This window comes from Henckelia pumila, chromosome 2, assembly GCF_033568475.1.
Source record: "Henckelia pumila isolate YLH828 chromosome 2, ASM3356847v2, whole genome shotgun sequence".
Lineage (NCBI taxonomy): Eukaryota > Viridiplantae > Streptophyta > Magnoliopsida > Lamiales > Gesneriaceae > Henckelia > Henckelia pumila.
The window spans coordinates 88,839,641-88,860,199 of record NC_133121.1 but is presented as its reverse complement, the minus strand read 5'-3'; the positions used below and the strand labels follow the sequence as shown (position 1 = coordinate 88,860,199).

The 20,559-nt window shown below is 33.1% G+C and overlaps 3 protein-coding genes across 3 annotated transcripts; 1 reads left to right on the top strand and 2 right to left on the bottom strand.

Moving 5' to 3' along the window:
• Positions 1–4,197: 4,197 nt before the first annotated feature.
• Positions 4,198–8,195, top strand: LOC140880218 (triose phosphate/phosphate translocator, non-green plastid, chloroplastic-like). The gene is made up of 9 exons (XM_073284474.1): positions 4,198–4,622; positions 5,435–5,557; positions 5,664–5,816; positions 6,240–6,325; positions 6,435–6,519; positions 6,640–6,759; positions 6,912–6,980; positions 7,768–7,897; positions 7,986–8,195. Exons 1-9 carry the CDS (start codon positions 4,290–4,292, stop codon positions 8,060–8,062), a joined length of 1,176 nt encoding a protein of 391 aa, XP_073140575.1. The 5' UTR covers positions 4,198–4,289; the 3' UTR covers positions 8,063–8,195.
• A 135-nt stretch (positions 8,196–8,330) lies between these two features.
• On the bottom strand, positions 8,331–10,631 carry LOC140880219 (uncharacterized). The gene is made up of 3 exons (XM_073284476.1): positions 9,961–10,631; positions 9,687–9,813; positions 8,331–9,188 (listed from the first exon to the last, which is right to left on the bottom strand). The coding sequence occupies exons 1-3, from the start codon at positions 10,599–10,601 to the stop codon at positions 8,607–8,609; spliced, it is 1,350 nt and encodes a 449-aa protein (XP_073140577.1). The 5' UTR covers positions 10,602–10,631; the 3' UTR covers positions 8,331–8,606.
• Positions 10,632–11,847: 1,216 nt separating this feature from the next.
• Positions 11,848–15,662, bottom strand: LOC140882968 (GDSL esterase/lipase At5g62930). The gene is made up of 6 exons (XM_073289241.1): positions 15,487–15,662; positions 15,327–15,404; positions 13,967–14,107; positions 13,325–13,401; positions 12,581–12,745; positions 11,848–12,151 (listed from the first exon to the last, which is right to left on the bottom strand). Exons 1-6 carry the CDS (start codon positions 15,583–15,585, stop codon positions 11,977–11,979), a joined length of 735 nt encoding a protein of 244 aa, XP_073145342.1. The 5' UTR covers positions 15,586–15,662; the 3' UTR covers positions 11,848–11,976.
• Between the last annotated feature and the right edge of the window lie 4,897 nt (positions 15,663–20,559).

Below are 20,559 nucleotides of genomic sequence, written 5' to 3'. Positions count from 1 at the left end.
TGATGTGACAATCGGACGCAACGATGACAAACGGACGCAACGATGGAGGAACGAGCGTTCCGTTCTCTGTCTATAAATAGAGGTGTCGAGGCTCATTTTCAATTCACACCTTTCTCTCTTCTCTCTCGATTCCTTAGCCTTATAACTTAGATCTAGGGAATTCTAGGCGTCCAATTGGGAATCCAGAAGTGGCATAGCGGTCCAAGCATCGTAGCGGAGCGGTGGCCTAGTTTTGAGGCAAGCAACAACAACGGGCTAACGACGGACGCATGTATAACTTTTGCTTCATAAAAATATTTAGGAGTATGCAATAGCTTAGTTAAGGATTTTGGAGTAATATAATGATATTAGTATCATTTCGCTGGTAGTGCGGACTATAGGCGTGGACCTAGAGCCTGTAGAGCTTGCCTAGTAGTTGAGGTACGAAAGTAGTGTTCGAGATATCCTGACTGAGTATGCATGTATTATGTGACTGCATGATTTATATGACATGATTTTATGCTGCATGCATTTGCATATTGAATTATCTCTTTTGAGATGCCTGGTAGTAGGGTTTTACCCTATTCTGTTAGTGGATGAACTTCCATCGATTTGGATCCGGAGTATCCACTAGTATTTGGTATGGGAGCCACCTCTTGAGGCGACGGCACAGCGTGCTACATACCAGGGCCCGGTCTGTCTTTATTATCTGATCATTGGCCTCTAATTTCTGTAGGCGGTACATTTTCATTCACGCATTTATATAATACGGTGTACTCATACTCTCGTGCTAAGCGTTTTATGCTCACGTCTCATACTTTGTGTATCTGGACACCCTATTCCATGGGGCAGGTTTGCGGTTGGACGAGGCGGGTGGATCCAGGAAGGACTAGGTGGTGGTTGGCCAGTTGGGAGTATCGTCTATGGTTTTATTTTGATGTATTTGGGATAATACATTGTTCGATATGGTTGTATAATTATTTGGGTATTTACAGATTTTTTTTCTTGGGATTGTATAATGTTTATTGCTTTCGCAGTTTATTCTGGTTTATTGTTTAATTAATGTTAATTGCATGCTTAAGTTTCTGATTAATAGGTGATCTCGGCAAGGGTCACTACACGTCTACTGAAGCTCTAGGAAGTAATAAAAGTGACACCGAATTTGTTTATGAAAGTTCGAAGGATAAAACCTTCTACGTCTCCCCTTCATCTGTTTCTAGAAAGTATTTACTAGAAGCTTTAATTGGTACCCTTTAGTACAAACCCATTTCAGTAGGACTTATCCAATGCCTACTGAAACTCCTAAAATTCTTACAACTCTAAATTTTTTTGGATAGAATTCGTCCAAAAACTTACAATACTCAATACTTGATACTCAGCAGATGATTACAAATATTGACGCGCAGTAATGATCTTGAAGATCTGATATATCGATAAGTGTGTGCAAGAGTATTCTTCGAGTGAAGACTTTGAATATCTGAACTTGAAAGCAGTAGAGTTTTCTCGTGAGTTTTTCTCTAGGTATATGTGTGTTTCTCTCTCTTCTCTTTTTCGAAGTAGCCGATGATCTTTATATAGCTGTTGATTCCATTGTTCACAAAAGACTCTATTAACTCTTTCAATGATTATCCCTGGTACATGGAATATATGTATCTTAGTACATCATATTTGTGTGCTCAATAGATATATGTAATAAATGCTCATTTAATGTTTGATACGATGCATTAAATGCGATGTCTTATCATATCAGAACGACTATTTAAGGCATGTTCTATTGAACCTTTCTTACTGATTCTGCATTTACGTAAGTTTACTGTTTCTGTTTTACTGGTTCTTAATGGCTTAAAGGACAACTCTATATAAATTCTGTTACGCTTAAGTTCTACTGATTGGGATATCTACTATTTTTATATCAGTCTATTGTTTTTAGACTAAGCGTATTTTTCTATCGTTCTATGGTTGTCTGCCATGTTGTTTTATTGCTACTGATTCGCTCATCACCAAAATTAAAAAACCTTAACAGATATTTTTTCAAAGATAATTAAGTGAAATACCAAAGTAATTAAATGATGGACAAAGTCTATCTCATTTAAATAAAATTAAAAGTTTATAAATTTATATAATCTCAAAACAATTATTCTATTATAACAATTATTCCTCGCACTAAGCTTCATAGTTTATTATATGAATGACTAAAGAATTATATTACTATCAAAACATTTTTTTCCCTCTAAAGTATGTCATGATATCATAATTAAAAAAAACGAAACCAGTTGATATCATATGATCAAGTATTTGTCGTTATACTAAAAACTATTATTGTTGATCAAAGTATAATTCAAATTTTTTAAATTGTACAATAATTCTAACACTACATTTCTATCTCTATCTGAATAATAGCCAAAAAGCGATAAAGGCCATAAATTGATCATCTCAAAATTTTTCATTAAATTTACTTAACAAAAAAAGCCACACACACACACACAAGTATTTATGTGTACAAAAAATTATTAGTGTATATATAGTTCATTCATTCCAATTATTTTGGTTTGGGCTTAGCTTTTTAATCTGATTTCTTAGGCCATCTCCAACTCACATCCTCTATTTTTCGTCATCTATCCTCCAAAATAGAGATTGGTCTCTATTTTAAAAAAAACTTCTCCAACCTATATCCTCTAAATATTACCAAATACTCCATTTTTTTTTTCTTTTACAACACACACATATATAATTTAATAATTACAAAATATATCTTTCAACTGAATTAATTCGATAAGCTTCAAGTAAAAATTGTGTAATATATTAATAATTATGTATTATATTATTAAACATAAAAAATTAAAATTTATTCGAATAATTTTTTTTAAAAATGCATTTATTTGGTCATTAAATTGCAAACAACACAAAATATTAATCATACAGACATAAAAGATAAATATTACAATTACAATTAATTTATGAATAAATGTTTGTACTAAATTATGTTGTGTTTTTTTTATCATGACCTTATTCATTATTTTCATTTGATGTTTTTTTATAAATATTAAAATTAAAATTAATTTATGAATAAAATAAAACACATCAAATAAATTATAATTAAATTAAAATAAATGGAACACTGAAATTAATTACAAAAATTTAGAAAAATGAAATGGTCAAAATGAAAAAAAAAAATTATAGAAGGACTTTTTGCAATTTTGGAATATGACATTTTTGTAATTTATGACATCTTTCAAATAATTTTTCAAATGAACAGTGATCCTCCATAAATGGAAGATCACTGTAGCACTCTCCAAAATGGAAAATGCTTTTGGAGGAGAGTTGGAGTGCCAACCTTCCTCTATAATGAAGGATTGTTAGAGATGCCTTAAGGGATAACAATGGGGTTAGGTTTCTCGTCACTTAGGATTTTTTTAAATAAATGAGTGGTAAGATTATGATATGAAACAGTTTTTTTTCCCTAATCTTCGTTCAGAACACATTTCTTTTATCCACGTCATAAAATTAGTTTTTTAATTCAAAATATATCTTTAAATTTCTTTTATGACATTTTGTAAAAACAAATAAAATAATATAAACTAAAAAAATAAGTTTTATTTAAATTCTTATTTTATTCCAAATTTTTTACAACCCAATAGTTTAAATTATTTCTAAAAATAATTATTTATAATTTGTAAAACCTATTAAAGATTTGGGACAAAATTTGAAAAATATTATGTAATATCAAAATTATTTTAATATTATGTAATAAATAAAATTATTTAAATTCGTATTTTATTTCAAATTTTTTACACCCCAATATTAATAGAAAATTATAGTAAATGAATGAAAATATTTAATTTTTAAACGTGAGATTTATATTGTACTTACCTTTAAGAAATTGATCAGTTCCATCAATAATATATATACTTGAAATAGACTAATGAAGAAAAAGATGTCATTGTCAATTTATGTCATAAAACTTAAAAATAAAATGTATTTAACAAAAGATAGAATGTAAATATCAATGTCCGAAAGAAAAACAATGTTATGTTATAACATAGTAAAGACATTTTTTACATGATTAATAAAAATTAAAAACACATGAATGCAAATAGAAGCTAGCCGATAAAAATTGTGTGTTGGGTGGATCTTAAATCCAATAAATTAATTTGAAAAGGATCGCGAATGTAGTCAATTTATGTGGACGAATACATTTTTAGCCGTCACCAATGAGAATAGAATATACTGGCGTCAACTATTGGATACTCTGCAGTCACTCACCATATGAACATTCCACTTGTTCCAATTTCTACCTTTGATCCGGAAACATGCAAAGCGCCGCGATTTCCCTCTCCCCTTCCATTTCTCTCCCCCGCAACAATCCCATGCATCTCGCTCTGTGTTCCCAACGCCGCCGTCTCAGCACCGTATCCGCCTCATCTCTGCCCTCGTCTGGTGTCTCCTGCTCGCTCCCTCCAACTGGATGGGTTTCCAGTCATAATCCTTTGACGCGATCCGATGTTGTTCCACTTCGGGCTACTGCGGAAACTGGGGAAGCAGCTGAAAGCCCGAAATCGAAGACCGCGGATACTTTGGTGCTCGGGATTTTGTTCGGATTTTGGTACTTGTTCAACATCTACTTCAATATCTACAACAAGCAGGTAGTTGCTTCCATCTGCTTTTCGCTTTCTTTAGATCGGGGGGCGTTATGCAATTTGTAGCTAGCTGTGACAACTGTCTGTCATATTTTATTTTATTTTATTTTTTGGAATTTTTCTTTGTCGGATGCCTTTTTATAATATGCGGAGGTATTATTATTATTATTTTTTTAATCATTGAAATTCTGATTTAGTGGTTGTATGCATAAACTTTCTGTTTTGTGTTGAAAAAGTTGCTCGATTTTTAATTAACAACTTTATGTTTTCATTGTACACCAACTTGCTGTTTGGATCATGATGTTGTTGACCGATCAGAAGAGTAAAAGCGAACACATCAAATCTCAATTTCCGTCAGAAGCATGTCGATAGCACTTTTGAAAGAAAAAGGCACTAGAACATGAAATTGAGTTTCATCTTCTCGCTGGAGTGAAGACCTAACAGACAGAATAACTAACTCACACTTCTTTTCCGTTGCATATTGGATATCCGTCGCTATTTTTGGAATTGAAGTTCATGTTGCAGTTTTCCCTTTGCCCTTTGCATGTTATATATCTGCTGCTTTACTTGGAACTGAAGTTCTTATCGTTTCAAAATTTGATTTTTGATGTGCCTTGCTCGTGAGAAGATACATACATGAAAGCGAGTTCGGAATTAAATTTCCTCTTATTCAGATTATTTTGTGGCATGGAATTTGTGCGGAATCAGCATGTTTTCTTAACAATTGCGTGTTAAATTGCCAGTTTTACCTTATCCACCGTGCTATACGTGATAATCATTGAGCATGGATGTATCATGATGAAGCATTTTTATATCAGGTTCTCAAAGTTTATCCTTACCCGGTGACGGTCTCTCTATTTCAATTTGCTGTTGGGACTGTAATTGTCATTTTGATGTGGACCTTGAATATTTACAAGCGGCCTAAAATCAGTGGTGCTCAGGTACTTTAATGGACCATTCAAGAATATAGGTTCTGCGTTTTTCTCATTAAGTACAGTGTATATAGGAGAGACAGATTATAATATTGTATCCACCAATCAATTGCAGCTTGCTACAATTTTTCCTCTTGCAGTGGCGCATACACTGGGAAATCTCTTCACTAACGTGAGTCTCGGAAAAGTAGCTGTCTCATTCACTCATACAATTAAAGCTATGGAGCCATTCTTCTCAGTTATTCTCTCTGCAATGTTTCTTGGGGAGGTGCGGGACTCAATTATTGTTAAATTACTTTAATTTATTTTGGTGGTACAAGCTTTCTGTATGTTGATTCAACAGCTTGCAACTTTATATGACATGGAAAGCAGTTGTCTGTTTAAGCAAGCATCAATCATCCAGCTTCGACTACATGTCTTAAAAACAATCTGTACTTTACACTTGATACTTAATATTGCATTATTAAGAAAACAATTTTTGGTCATTTGCAGTACAATTTTTTGATCCATTAAATAGTTTGAAACCTGGCAGGAGAAAAATAATTTTTTTCCATACTTTTCTCCTCGTAACCTGTCTTGCAGTTGTTAAGTGTACATGTTAATACATTGCACTGAAAATTAAAATCTTGTCGAATATAAGAACGATTACAAGTTAACTGAATGTTTCCTTAATTGACACCCCTTTTCACAGTTTCCTACAGTATGGATAGTTCTCTCACTTATACCAGTTGTTGGTGGAGTTGGTTTGGCATCAATGACTGAGGCCTCTTTTAATTGGTAAAGAACCATGACTCATTGCTGTCAATCAATTGCATTCACGAATTAGTCTGGTATCAAAATTTTATTAGGATCATCTTATGGAGTTTTTGACATTTTTGCGTTGTAGGGCTGGCTTTTGGAGTGCAATGGCCTCAAACTTGACAAATCAGTCACGCAATGTTCTTAGCAAAAAGTTTATGGTGAAGAAAGAGGTATTTTGGAAATCAAATAATACTGTGCACATGATAGTTAGACAATAGAAGATATAATCAGCGTATTCTACTTATAAATTTTGTGAAACGGTGCTTTAGCTCCAATTTCTCCTAATGCAGGAATCCTTGGATAACATTACTCTTTTTGCAGTCATTACTATCATGTCATTCTTTTTAATGGTGCTTCCTACTATCTTCATGGAAGGCATCAAGTTTACACCTTCTTACATTCAGGCAGCTGTAAGTGAATTTAGTAAGAAGTAAAAGCTTTTAATATTTCATTCTGCCTCTTTTTCTATAAGAGCATCTTCCTTCTTTTGGTTTATTGCTTTGTATGGCTTGAATAGTTTCCATTGGAGATTTCTATTTTAAATAATTTTGTTTGTTGACAGGGGTTGGATGTCAAAGAAATATGCATTAGGTCGATTCTGGCAGCTCTGTGCTTCCATGCATATCAGCAGGTTAGCACTGGATAGTTTTCTTTCATTACGTAAGCCCATTGCTTAGTTACATGAGGACAATTTTCTTATCTGGGTACCCTTGCAAATTAAGCACTCAATAAAATTTTCTGGCACGCGTGGATGCTGAGTTGCGTTCTAGCAACCTTCAAACCAGCATTTATCTTCTCTCATAAACCCACTTCACAAAATTTTGCAACTTTGAATTGAAGGAACCATAAAAAAATTTTGATAGTGTATATTACGAACAAATTTGGACTGTATTTAATTAAGAAATTATAGCCATCGTTCAAAGTGTTACCATGTTTTTTTTTTAGCCTGAGAGTTGTGACATCAAAAATGTTTCTACTTAAGATATGGAACACAAACTAACCATGCAGTTAAATTCTTTGCTTGTCCAATGATTTATTTCTTCTTGGTGATGAATCTTACAATGTTTTTCGCATCACAATTACGACGGTGTGCATGGATCACTCTGGTTTTTATGAGCTGAAAAAAGAATAGAATAAAGTATACAAATTAGGTTGAATGGATTGATTTGCATACTAAGAATCTAAGATATGGGGCGAATTACCATCTTTTGTTTACAGTCAAAGTAATATTTTCAAAATGGCACAGTGGATAACATACATTAGATATATAGGAACTTGAAAAGATGTTATAATTCTGCGTGCTTTTCATTCTAGAACTTATGATCTCCTTTACTCCTAATTACGATGTTGTTATGCTAAATTTAAACATAAATGATTGGTTGATACGAGGAAAATGCTGATAAGATTTGGTTGTGCAGGTTTCTTACATGATATTGCAACGTGTATCTCCAGTTACTCACTCTGTCGGGAACTGTGTTAAACGTGTGGTGGTGATTGTGAGCTCTGTTCTCTTCTTCCGCACAGCTGTTTCACCTCTTAATTCCATAGGTATAACTTGATTTTTCATAATCTTTCTAACCATAGAAGATGATGACATCGAAGACAGATCTCAACCCCTCGTGTTTTTCGGGTGCAGGTACGGGAATAGCACTTGCTGGAGTGTTCCTATACTCGAGAGTGAAGCGAATCAAGCCAAAGGCAAAAACTGCATGAAGGCCTCACGTTACCAAATTTTTTTGTTCTGGTAATGTTGGGGGTTTAGATTTAGATGCAATTATTGGTATCTTAGTCGTGTGTAAGTACATTGCATTTTCCTTGGCTTCGGTTTATGATATTTCTTTTGCCCCATTATGTGTCTGACTTGATTCTTTACTGGAAAACCATAAAAATAGCCGTGATTGTTGATACAATGTAAATTACGAGACAATAATCGTTGGAAAAGTTCATTACTACTCACCAACATCCGTAAATATATTTGCTTATAAATGATTTACAGGTTATTGATAATGTTGGATCCTGCAAGATTTTTTCATGAGATTCACAGGTGAGTTTCGTAAGTCTGACGGTAATAAGATTCGGTGACAGGATTCACTAGTTCAAATTTTGGAAATATGAGAAACGAACGTAGACCCATTAAAACCAAGTTCTATAATCTAACTTGGCCAATTCATTTTCAGGTTCCAAAATGCTATGTACTGAATTGTTATGAATCCTCGCAAGATTTGTTGTCAAAAAAACCAACCTCCTTCTTCGGGTTTCAAGAGATCATGTCCATCAGCTCTATATCCTTGTTGTCAAAAAAACCAACCTCCTTCTTCACTCCACTATGCAGATCAAATGGCAACTCCACATCAAAATACAGATCATCATCAATTTCTGATAGATGATCCCTCGGTATATCACCGATAAACGACTCCATACCTCTGTCGTCAAACAAGTCATGATCATCATCAAAACTGAACTCTGGGATCTCGTCAAAATCATATTCACGCACCATCTGATCAACTGGGCTCATCTCTGTTTCTAACTTCTGTGATGACGAAACATTCAGGCCTTCCTTGTGATCAGTTTGTGCAGGCGAACTGTTTCTTGATCGGCTACTACTCCCTTTCTCAAAATTAAGGCTTTTGATATAGTTTTGCAAGAGGGAACTTGGTTTGGGCCATTTTGTCCTGCATTTTCGTCTCGAAAACTGTCTTCTTTTAGTTGCATTCCAATGATTCTTGATCGAATTCTCAGTCCTCCCCGGTAGTTTCTTGGTGATTTCTGCCCATTTATTACCTACTTCTGCATGAGCCTCGATTAAAATTCTGTCTTCCTCCTCTGTCCATAGGTCCTTCTGGATGTAAGCAATCCCAAAAATATATTAATCATTCTATTGATATAGAATTTGATTTTATATTTAGAGCAAAGTAATATATAATACAAATCCGCATATATCTACGTAAAACCACAGATTTTTTCATGATAGAGACAGCATGCCTTGGCCTAAAGACTAAGGAGTAAAACTAATGAGAAAACTAGCTCAATAAGCATGTAGATGAATCTCAATATTCACGAATTCTCTCTCTAGTCACCTATTGAAAAATTGGGGAGCCGGCCAGTCTTGGTTCACTAAAATATATAAAAAGAAAAGGATAACTACATAAATTTTATTATTATTTTTCATTCAAAGAAAACGTTTTTTTTACTATACATTCATGATATAATATGATGTTATGAAGCCTTATGCTATGGAATGTAGAAGTGAGCCTATTGAATCAGATTATACACCATAGTCAGATCAATATATATTTTAAAATAATAATTAAAAAATGAGGAATAAATAGAATCCAACTTTGATATCAGGCCTCAAATGGTTATGCCATCTCTCTCTGCATTGTTTCCCTATTCTCCCCTTCAGCATTTGCGCTATCTGTGACCATTTCCTCACTCCATATTTCTCCACCAACTGGATCAAAAGCCTGCACAATCACATAACAAATAAGTCAGACCTTAAACATACAACAAAATGTCAAAAATTATTACATAAAGATAAATTATATTAAAACTATATATGTTTCTCCAAGTTTCCGGGATAGATTTTGCTTATTCGTTTCTTCATTGCTTACTTGTCTTCTTCAATGGTCCATTGCCCTTTGGCTGATTTCGTCTTCTTCCGGCCTCTACCGGACTTTTTAGCCGATGCTGGCTCACTCTCGTTGATGTCACCATCCCGAGCTCTCACATTTTTGCTTCTTTTAGCAGCATCTTTTTTGTCACTTACAGTTGCATTGCCAGCGGAAATACGCGAATTCTGATCGTGATCATCATGAAACACAAAGGACGACAATGGCTCAGGATCTTGGCAGATTACGGATGTTTCGACCTCCATCGGTGGATACTTCTTATTCAAAAAATTCAGCATTAATAATCCGCCATCTTTGAAGTTCTGCATGGCTACTGCACCAGTACTAGTCCTACAGTACTCTCCCTGATCCTTCTTGTATAATTCGAATTCAGAAGAAGAATCGTGGAAAAAGGGATCGAAATGATCGAAACCATCATCCATGCGGATCCCAAACGAATTCGCGGGGAAATGATCGAGGTGGTTGAAATCTTGGAGGTAACTCTTTGATGCTGAGGATGTAAAATTCTCCATGCAAAAACTTTGGCCTGACATTTCAAGTTTCAAGTCGATGATATTGTTGTTGGATGAAGAAATTGGTAAAGGGGCATCATGGTCATTTCCACCCGTTGATACGGACTCCATTGATGAGCCACTGGAAGGGATGGATGAAGAAGAATGCTGCTATATGGTACTGCAAATCTTTGTCGGAATTCCCTCTGAATTTATGTATTTATTTGGTAATAAAGAGTCATTTAATGTTGTAATAAATTCATCTTGACCATTGATTTGTGGGTTGATCTGACGGTGGGGGTTGCATTCATGGACATGAGATTGACTTTAGTCAAATAGCTTGATAATTGTACATACATACATATATACATGTATATGAAGAAAAATAGGCTTTACCTAGAGAGAGCACTTTCAAAATGAAATACGAATATAAAGTTAAGAGTAGAATTTATTAATTGAACATTAAATATAATTATCTAAATTTCCTATAATTTTTAATATTATATGTAATTTTTCCAAAGATATAGTTTTATTCATTTAAATTTAAGAACATTATCCATATAATGTGAAACGCAATTTGCAAAATCATTTAAGTAGTGTTTGCAACCTCTAAAAATAAGTTTAGAAAAAAATCAATAATCACTTATTTTTAAAATGTTGCAAACATTATCTAAGTGGTATTGTTCATTAAGCAAATGTTCTTTTAAAACTTTTAATTCAATTAATTAATGGTATACATACGAGGTCTTTCTAGTTTTTGTATACGTAACAACTTTATTATTTTTATCTTAAAAGTATAATTCTTTTTTCAATAAAAACTTATTGGAAGGGAACTGTTCTTTTTTTTTTTTTCCTTCTGTTTTCTTTTTCTTTTTTGAGGGTGGAACTATTATTGAATCATGCAAATAACTGTTAAAATTAGATACAAAAATTTCTTGAATTTTGAATTTGGTGAGCGAAAATGGAAGTCGCAAAATGACGTGATTACCCCCCAAATAACATTAATTGTAAGCAAAGAAATGCTGACTAATTAAAGTTGGTAACCGTAGAAAATAGAAATTATCTTTGCTTACTAATGACATTAAATTCATAATTACTTATTCGGTATTCAAAGTGTATTAATGCCAAAATTGGTTTAAGAGTTGTTAATTTGTCATTTATTTGTTAGAAAAAAAATTCATACTTGTTTTTTTTAATTATAGAATTTTAAATTTCAAAATAAATTTAAAATATAGCCCCTTTAAGCAGGAAATTATATAAGGGAAATTTGTGATATATAGCATTTTCATTTTTTTTTTAACTTTCGATCGATACCTGTTTTATTTGATGACTGGAAGATAATTTGGAAAAACCAATAATAACAAAGAAAGTTATAGATTCAAAAAAAAAACATGTTAATCATTGTATATATATCAAATGTAACATCTCAACATGAATACAAGACAGGGGACAACAAATCCAGGGCATTTGCTGAAAAGAAGTTGGCTTTAAGCCTTTAACAAATGAACTACATATTGCACCCCATAGCGTTGGTCAGGAAAGTTTTTTCAGGATTCTTCCCGTCGATCTCTGTATGAGGAGGAAAATCATATGACAGGGCCGAGAATCCGGCCTCGTCGAGAACTTTATTAACTTCCTGGAAAACGATGGAGTTCCCTTCAGGCGTGAGGTGTAAGCCGTCACTGTCAAAAAAAAAAAAGACACGGATATTACTTATGCATTGTTTTGATCTTGATGGTTTATAAATTTCATTGAATGGCCACCATGAGATCATTATTGTAAGTGCACCAAGCCAACACATGGGCGTCTCGGTCCAAATCGAGCACATGTAAGATTAAAAATGTTACAAGATTATATTACATTATAAATTCTTTCACAAATCACTTAATTCAGCAATAGATTCAAGCAACATCAAGTGACAGTTGAGCGAATTCAACTATTCAAAAATTGTCATCCTTTTGAGACCAAGTACCTAAATATTCACGTGACTGTGCAGTTCAAATATAACAATTCAAGTCCTCAAGTAGTTAGACAGGTGGGCTCAATTTTACTGGTATGCGTCCTAGTGGCTAGTATCAGACTCATATTATAGAGGACTTGGATGAACAAACCTTAAGAATTTTTTCTGCCAGCCCTCAGCGTCCTGCATCTTGGACCATAAATTAATCGAAGGGATACCAAGCTCTTTGGCTAAACCAACACATTGTTCAGCATATGCTCCAGTCATTTCATTCGTCCTATCAGGTGTGTCTGAAGCTTTGTCACCATACAGAGACCTGCTCAAGTTATAGATATAAATTTTCATGCCAACTTCACAGCCAAGATGTCCTCAGATACAACTCATTATTCCTTTTCTAAATAAAATCAAGAAAGTAGCCATTTCCCCCTAAAAGCCAGTAAGTCATCTGAGATCGAGGTGTTCCAAGCACGTGGCTAATGTAGCAATAAACAAAGCAAACACCATGCAAAAACTATAGTTCTTATGATAATAGGGAAGTTTAAAGTACATATTAAGCCTCGAGATTCTATTTACACAATTTTATGAATCAAAACTTAAAGGTGAAGCAAAATCTGACTACTACAACAAAAACGAAGTGATCCATCCTGGCGGCACTGCCCATGCCAGTGAGAAGTTAAAAGCTCGTTTAAGGAAATTTGATACTATGAGGTTGGATCAATACACAGTGAATGCTGCACTATAAGTACCATAATTCATCCTTTCCACTTTCTAGCCTCTGTAACAAACATCAAGAGAAATAATCCGTTGTCAAAGGATATTTGCACACCTTACAATTAACAGTTTTCACGCAGCTGAAAAAGATTCTGAGAAGATGCAAAATAAAAATATTTTATACCTCGCAAACTCTCTACGCCCTTCTAGATAAATGGGAGGTGGAGATATGAGCACAACAAGTGTCTTGGGAGACCAACTCTGCAGTTATCAGTAAACCGAATCCTGATGCAGATATAGTATTTATAATGTATTTGGACAAGTAAAACTTATAACTTCAATATTTAATTATATGCACCAAATCAAAAGCATATAATGTGAATGTTTACATGATCAGCAAGCAATCCCTGTTAACGGTCAGTCTACTGTACAAACTAAAGATTACCGAGGATTTAGCTTTTCACGGAATTCCCAGAATAGACAACATAAATTACAGAGTAAAACATAAATCAATTTCAAGAAAACTATTGAATTAAATGATGAAAGAAATGTGATGTGCCGCACATCTTTTTACTTTGCTACTCAAGCAAGGGCAAAGTTACAAGACAAGTCCTTTCAATTGCATAAAACTTCTTCAAGGATATTTCTCAGGAATGATAACTATCTTAAAAAATATTAGGAGAAACTTGTGCTCCCCTTGGATGAATAATAGGACATCTATGGTATTATTTTGCTCACATTCACCTGCAAAGATTCCAATTAGGATGTTCTCTCTGCATAAATGAAGAACAAAAATTGAGCACAGACGAAGTTGGAGAATAAAAACCTTAATATGCTGAACCATTGTTCTAAGATTTTCCTTGTAATCTTCCATGGGCACATGCTGCTTTTCACCAGTGCCTCCTAATAGGGCAGCGTCATTAGCCCCGAAAAATATGGTAACAGCCGTAGGAGGTGTTGCAGATCCCTGCATAAGATGTTAAAGCATTGGAAAAGTTCATTAAAAATAAGAAAATCAAAAAATGGTCCCCTACTGTGTTTTAGGCTTTAGCACCAACAGCATCACACATATGGCGTGATCATGCGAGAACCAACGAAGTTGGTTGTTCCCTCTGGGTTGCCTCATAATCTTATCTTTGTTAATATGATTAAAACATTAATACACATATTTTTTGCAATAGAACTGAGCAAACTAAATGGGAAAATCCAATTCAATGGGCAGCAACACTTGCAGATATAGCCTACAGCAAGGTTCTCAATGATAACTCTAAAAAACTAAAGAGCCCAAGATCACACTGACACACTCCTTGTTTCCCAGACGAGGCAGTTGAGATAAGTTAATAGCTTTGTTATTGAATTTTCTGTATGTTCACAGAGTGTGATATGAAGAGTAAAATCATAATTGAAGGCTTACTTAAAGCAAAAGTAGAAATTAGTTAACATCTAATCATCAAAGCAGTAACTTCTAATCACTAGAAAGTAAATAATAAGAAAGCTAGTGATCAACAAACAAATTGGACCATAATTTAAGTATTCTCTGTTCATGTCCTCACAAATGGAACTCCTCAAATGGAACAATTGAACAATGACCTCCGAAAGATTTTGAATGTCAGGATATAACTCCTAGAAACGACCTCAAAACCATACAATAAGTTCAGTAAATGGGCTTCATTAGGATCGCTTCAATTCACCTATCAGAATTAAGTGCATTATCGACACTGTCTCAATAATTTTTCTACGTGTAAATCAATAAAATCATGATTCACGAAGATCAGGAGAGAAGTTCAAGAGGAAAGTAGAAATCAAAAGGATAGTCTTTCGGAATGAGGACACTAAAAAATTTACAAGTGCGCAGTTGATCACAAAATGGTGTGAGATTGAATAAGATAATTTCTTGTTCAAGAGTCATCTTAATCTTTGCACATTCCAATGCATTCTAGTTTGGGGCAAAGATAAACTCCAATCAATCCACATTATAGGATCCCGGAAATTGTACTAGGCACAATCAAACTTTATTGGAGAAGAACACTTGAACCAAATTCCTTCGAACGGAACAGATCACAATATAAACAATGATATGAAACAATGCCAACCAAGAACACTATTCAAACAAAAACATGTTTCGAAACAAGCAAGAAAAACAAACACGAGATGCACCCGAATTAAACGTTAAGAATGTGAATTACCAGAGGGAAAAGGTGATGCAACAAGAACACAGCCCACCTGGTGTTATATCCACCATACCCACGAAGAACTACATCAACCTGCAAACATCAAAAGGCCAAATTTTTAATAGATTTATTCGCATTACCCAAATAGAAATATACAGAAATAGATCGAAATCACCTTTCTTGAATAAATATTAGCAAGAGCAGCACCCCAACCCCCTGATTCAAATGATCGCTGTGTGATTGAGTCTCCAAACAACACTACCTGCGGCCTCATTCTGTTTGCCTCCGCCAATCGCCACTGATCTCTCTCTCGCTATGCGTGCTGAGGGAGCAAGGACAGGACAATGGATAAAAATCACGTTTTCATAAAAACATAATGAAGAAATAAATAGTTTATACATATATAATATATTAAAATCTAAAATATTATACCTCATTTACTTGGCACACCAAAATTTCCTGAAAATATCGACTCTTTCCAAATTTCATTTCATTTTTTTCTTAATATCCGATTTTTTGAGGGTTTTTATCGTTCTAATTAATATCGAAATAGAGATTGAGAATAAAAAATTTTCCCAACCCGACTCGACTTGACCTAAAATAATATTATAATATATTTCATTAATAATTTTATCACCAAATTGGATAAATGTTATTGTGCTTCAGCCCATATAGCAATTAGTTGTGGACTTATTCTACATGATTGTTAATTTTTATTGTTGAAATGATCGAATAGTAAAATACGAAAAAACATTGTATTTTTATGTATTTTTTTTAAAAAAATTAATTATTTAATCAATTCATATTTATAATTATTTAATTAGAACAAATATGTAGAATAAGATATGCAATTTTTTCATCTATTTAACAACATTTATGTAATAGTTTATATTCCGAATATTTTATTAATATAGTTATCAGGTAGACGATATAATATTTTTTATTTTGACAAAACTTTTAAACATTATCTGAAATATTTTAATATTATATATAATATTTTGTTCTTATATATAATATTTTAATATTATATTTTTAATTGAAGATTTCTTTTCTCTTTAGATAAGTTTCTAAATAGTATTTAAAAAAAATTAAAAAACATTTTTTTTGTTCTAAAAAACTTGAACATGAAAAAATGATCGGAATATCCTCTCATTATCCAACTTGATCTTGAACAACTTGATCTTGAACATTTGGGTCTCGAAATATGTCGAGTACGAAATCAGGAGAAAATAAGGCTCTCGATTCTTTTCGGGACGAGGATGAGATAAAATGTTTCGGTACAGGTACCGACCCGATCCCACCCCTAGTCATAGTTCAGCACATTTATTGAATTAAAAAATCGAACACAATTTGTATGAAAGATCACTGAGACACAATTCACACTTAGTAAAATATAATATTTTGACATAAAAAAAATAATAGTTGCATGGTTGATTCGAATAGAAAATTAATCTAACAAAATTGCCTCACGAGACAAGTTTATATGAGTTTTTGTGATGTATCAAATTTTAACAACACAACATAATTAGAATTAACGAGAATATTATATTCATTTCATCGGAGTTATTTCACAAAAACTTACGGGGATAAGGAAGAAGGAATAATTTACGTAGCTAATTAATCAAATTGTTAGAAAAAACCGAAAACTACGTGCATGGTGAATTTGTAAATTAATTCAAGCTTAATTACTCTACACTATATGAAAAGCAGTACTATTATAGTATTGTCTTATATACTTTTTTTTATTAATTATTATTATTATAATTATATAAAAATATTCGTGTCACGTAAAATATCCGTGAATATAAGAAAATGTGTTGCATGGGAGTCTGAATCTTCATTTAGCCCATTTGTAATGCGATAGAATGGGCCGATTGAGGATAATAGACTTAAACGAGTAAAAATATTCTGTCAAACTGCAAGCCCAAAATAAAAAAAATTGAAAGATCTTTTCGAAAAATTATAAAGAATAATAACTGACATCTTAATCATTTTCAAATTTTTAAAGGATAATTATTTTTTGTCTCGTATGTTTGTCAATTTATGATTTTGATCTTCTATGTTATCATATTTCAGGTTTAGTTTGCTATGTTTTTTTTTATTTGGGCAATTTTAATGCTTATCTCAAAGGATAATGGCTCAAGTGATAACTGTACACAATGTTTTCATAACCGGACCGGTGATCGAACCGGTCAATTTTGAAAAAATGGTCCAATCAGTTGGAGCATTTTAACCGGATGGTCGGACCAAAAAACCGTTTATATAATATAATATAATTAATAATATATTTTAAAATTTAAAAACCTAAAAGATGTATATAAATTGTTAGAAATGAGACTTGGACCTAACTCGCCTCAAAAGCTAGCTCAAGAGGTGAGGTTTGTCCTTATTTATATATTAAACTCTCAGGTTATTTAACCAACCGATGTGGGACAAACTAAACATACCAACACACCCCTCGCACATCCAAGAATGAAACGTGGAGAAATTAATGGGTGGCCAAAATATGGGACGGGCGAAGCCAACTATGGGCCGTCCATCACATAATGGTGAAACCCGAGCTCTGATACCATGTTAGAAATGAGACTTGGACCTAACTCACCTCAAAAGCTAGCTCAAGAGGTGAGGTTTGTCCTTATCAATATATTAAACTCTCAGGTTATTTAACCTACCGATGTGGAACAAACTAAACATACCAACATAAATAGACAAAAAAATATATTTATCCTAGTTTGAAAAATAAATAACGGTATAAATATATTCAAAATATTAATTATATTTATATATATTTTTAAAAATAAATAAATTAATTAAAAAACCTCTAATAATACAAAAATAATATTTTTAAAAATGTATAAATTCCAATAATCATGTATATATAATAAAATATTAAATTAATATTTTAAAATAAAAAAATTAATTTTTCTAAAACAAATAAAAAAATTTGAAATACCGGTTCTTGGGGCCGATTTTTGACCGGTTCTTGACCATTTCTGAGCGGTTCAATAGTTAAAACGATTTTTGGAAATGTTTCGGATCGGATCAGTGACTGGTTCCTGGTCGAACTGGTTGAACCGGTCGGTCCGATTTTGAATTAAAACACTAACTGTACATACAATATATGAACAACAATATATAATACATGCATTTCATGGTAAATAAAATACAACACATAAGAATGCATATTCAACTGGATATCTCAGTGATCAATACTTACGTACCTCAACCACTAGTCTGCATTTACACGTGTCTATATAGTCAATCACTACAAGCCAAGTAAAAACTATATAACTATTACTTATCTAAAAGGTTCTGGAGCTATACTTGTGTTCGTCGTCAGTCCGTTGACGTTGAAGGCCACAACTCCCGTAGCACGTCGTTATCACCCCACCCTCAAGTATAAGACTAAAACACTTATAAATATACATCGTATCAAATTCACACCTCAATACACATACTATTATGAGGAAATATCGGCCTATTGATAGGCAGAGTTCAGAAGGTTCAAACCCTGGATCGGATGGTACGAACTTGCATGTCTTGACACGTTTCAGAACTCCACTGATCAGAAGCTCCAATATGCACATCAGAAGCTCCGATATCATATTTCAGAAGTTATGATCATGCATGCATCTCACGTGTCAATAACCATTTGACACCTCACTACACATGCAGTTCGGATGCTCCGAACTCCTCTTCGGAAGGTCTGAACTTGCCACTTGTCAATCTCCTTTTGAAAACACATTAGTGTACGTGTCTTCTCAGGTTCAAACTGTTCAAACACCGATCAAAAGGTCTGGTCACACCCTTTGCTTCTGAACCACTTCAGATGGATCCGAACTACTCAGGTCTTCAAACTTTTCGGACCATTTTCGGTCCTGGAGTTGAGTTTCCACTTGGTTTTAATATAATAAAACCCCTTAATCACATTTTACCACTTTAAATATGTTTAGCTATTTTAATTACGGAAAACAGAATTCTCGATCGGGTTACTACAGTAATGATGAATAATCATTTTTTTTAATCTTCTACACCAAACGGTTACAATACTGAAATCATTTACGAAATCAAAACAAAAAATATTCATATAGCAGCACAACAGTTAAAAATACTTGCCCCCAAGGGGTGTCCAAGTTTGTGGACTAAGTAAACATTTGGCCAATGGTCAGGTGTTCGATTCTTCCTACCAACAATTTTTTGGACTATTCTGTCGCACAATGTGGTTTATCTGACTATCCTGATTTGCAAGCTATTAGATTAGTCCGATATTTTATCCCAGTTCACATAAAAAAAATAGCTATTGTGAATTCCCACATCATAAAAAAGTTAAAAATAATTCATAGTTGCAGTCCAAATCAAAGTGGAAGACCTAAAAAGTAACGACAGATCATGCAACTCATGTTAAGTAACCAAACCTGATATTGAAATATATCTTAGTTCGAGTACATGTGTGCCATGTGACATATGATTAAATTAATCCCTACACTAACAAAACCCCTTTTTATATTATTGTTTCGTTTAATTTAAATAATAGACAAACTTTTAGGGTTATTTCATAATTCTGGTAAACGTGCACATCTCCACCAACTAAATAATCATTCATATTATACGTTTGAATGGATGGATCATATGTGATTCACCACAGCTTAGCTCATAAAACATTTCTTTTCTCGGTAAACAGTAAATTCGCGATCTTATAAGTCTAATATTTACATTTTTATTTAATTTAATTCTCTTTTATTAGATGGATGGATCATATGTGATATTTCACCACAGCTTAGCTCATCAAACATTTCTTTTGTCGGTAAAAAGTAAATTCATGATCCTAGGTAGTCTAATAATTTACATTTTTATTTAATTTCAATTCTCTTTTATTAAAGTATTAAAATAACCTCAGAAAATAATGAGGTGATACCGGAAATTTAACTTCAATTACCATAGATATTATTTGTTAGCGACTTAATTAGAGTTACACCGACACGTATCATATATGCACTAATATTTCAAAGTAAAAACAAACTTTTATTTAAAGGTGACACATTAAAACACCATATCATATATATATATATATATATATAGTAGAAATGTGACGTCAACGAAATGCCTAATGCCTAATGCATTTCCTAAGATATATTTATTACATTTTTTTAAGCCATATTTATTACATTATATGTACTTGATCAGTATATCATCACTTCATTATTAAACCACAACTCGTTAGGATTCTAGCTTTTGGACAGTTTTGCAT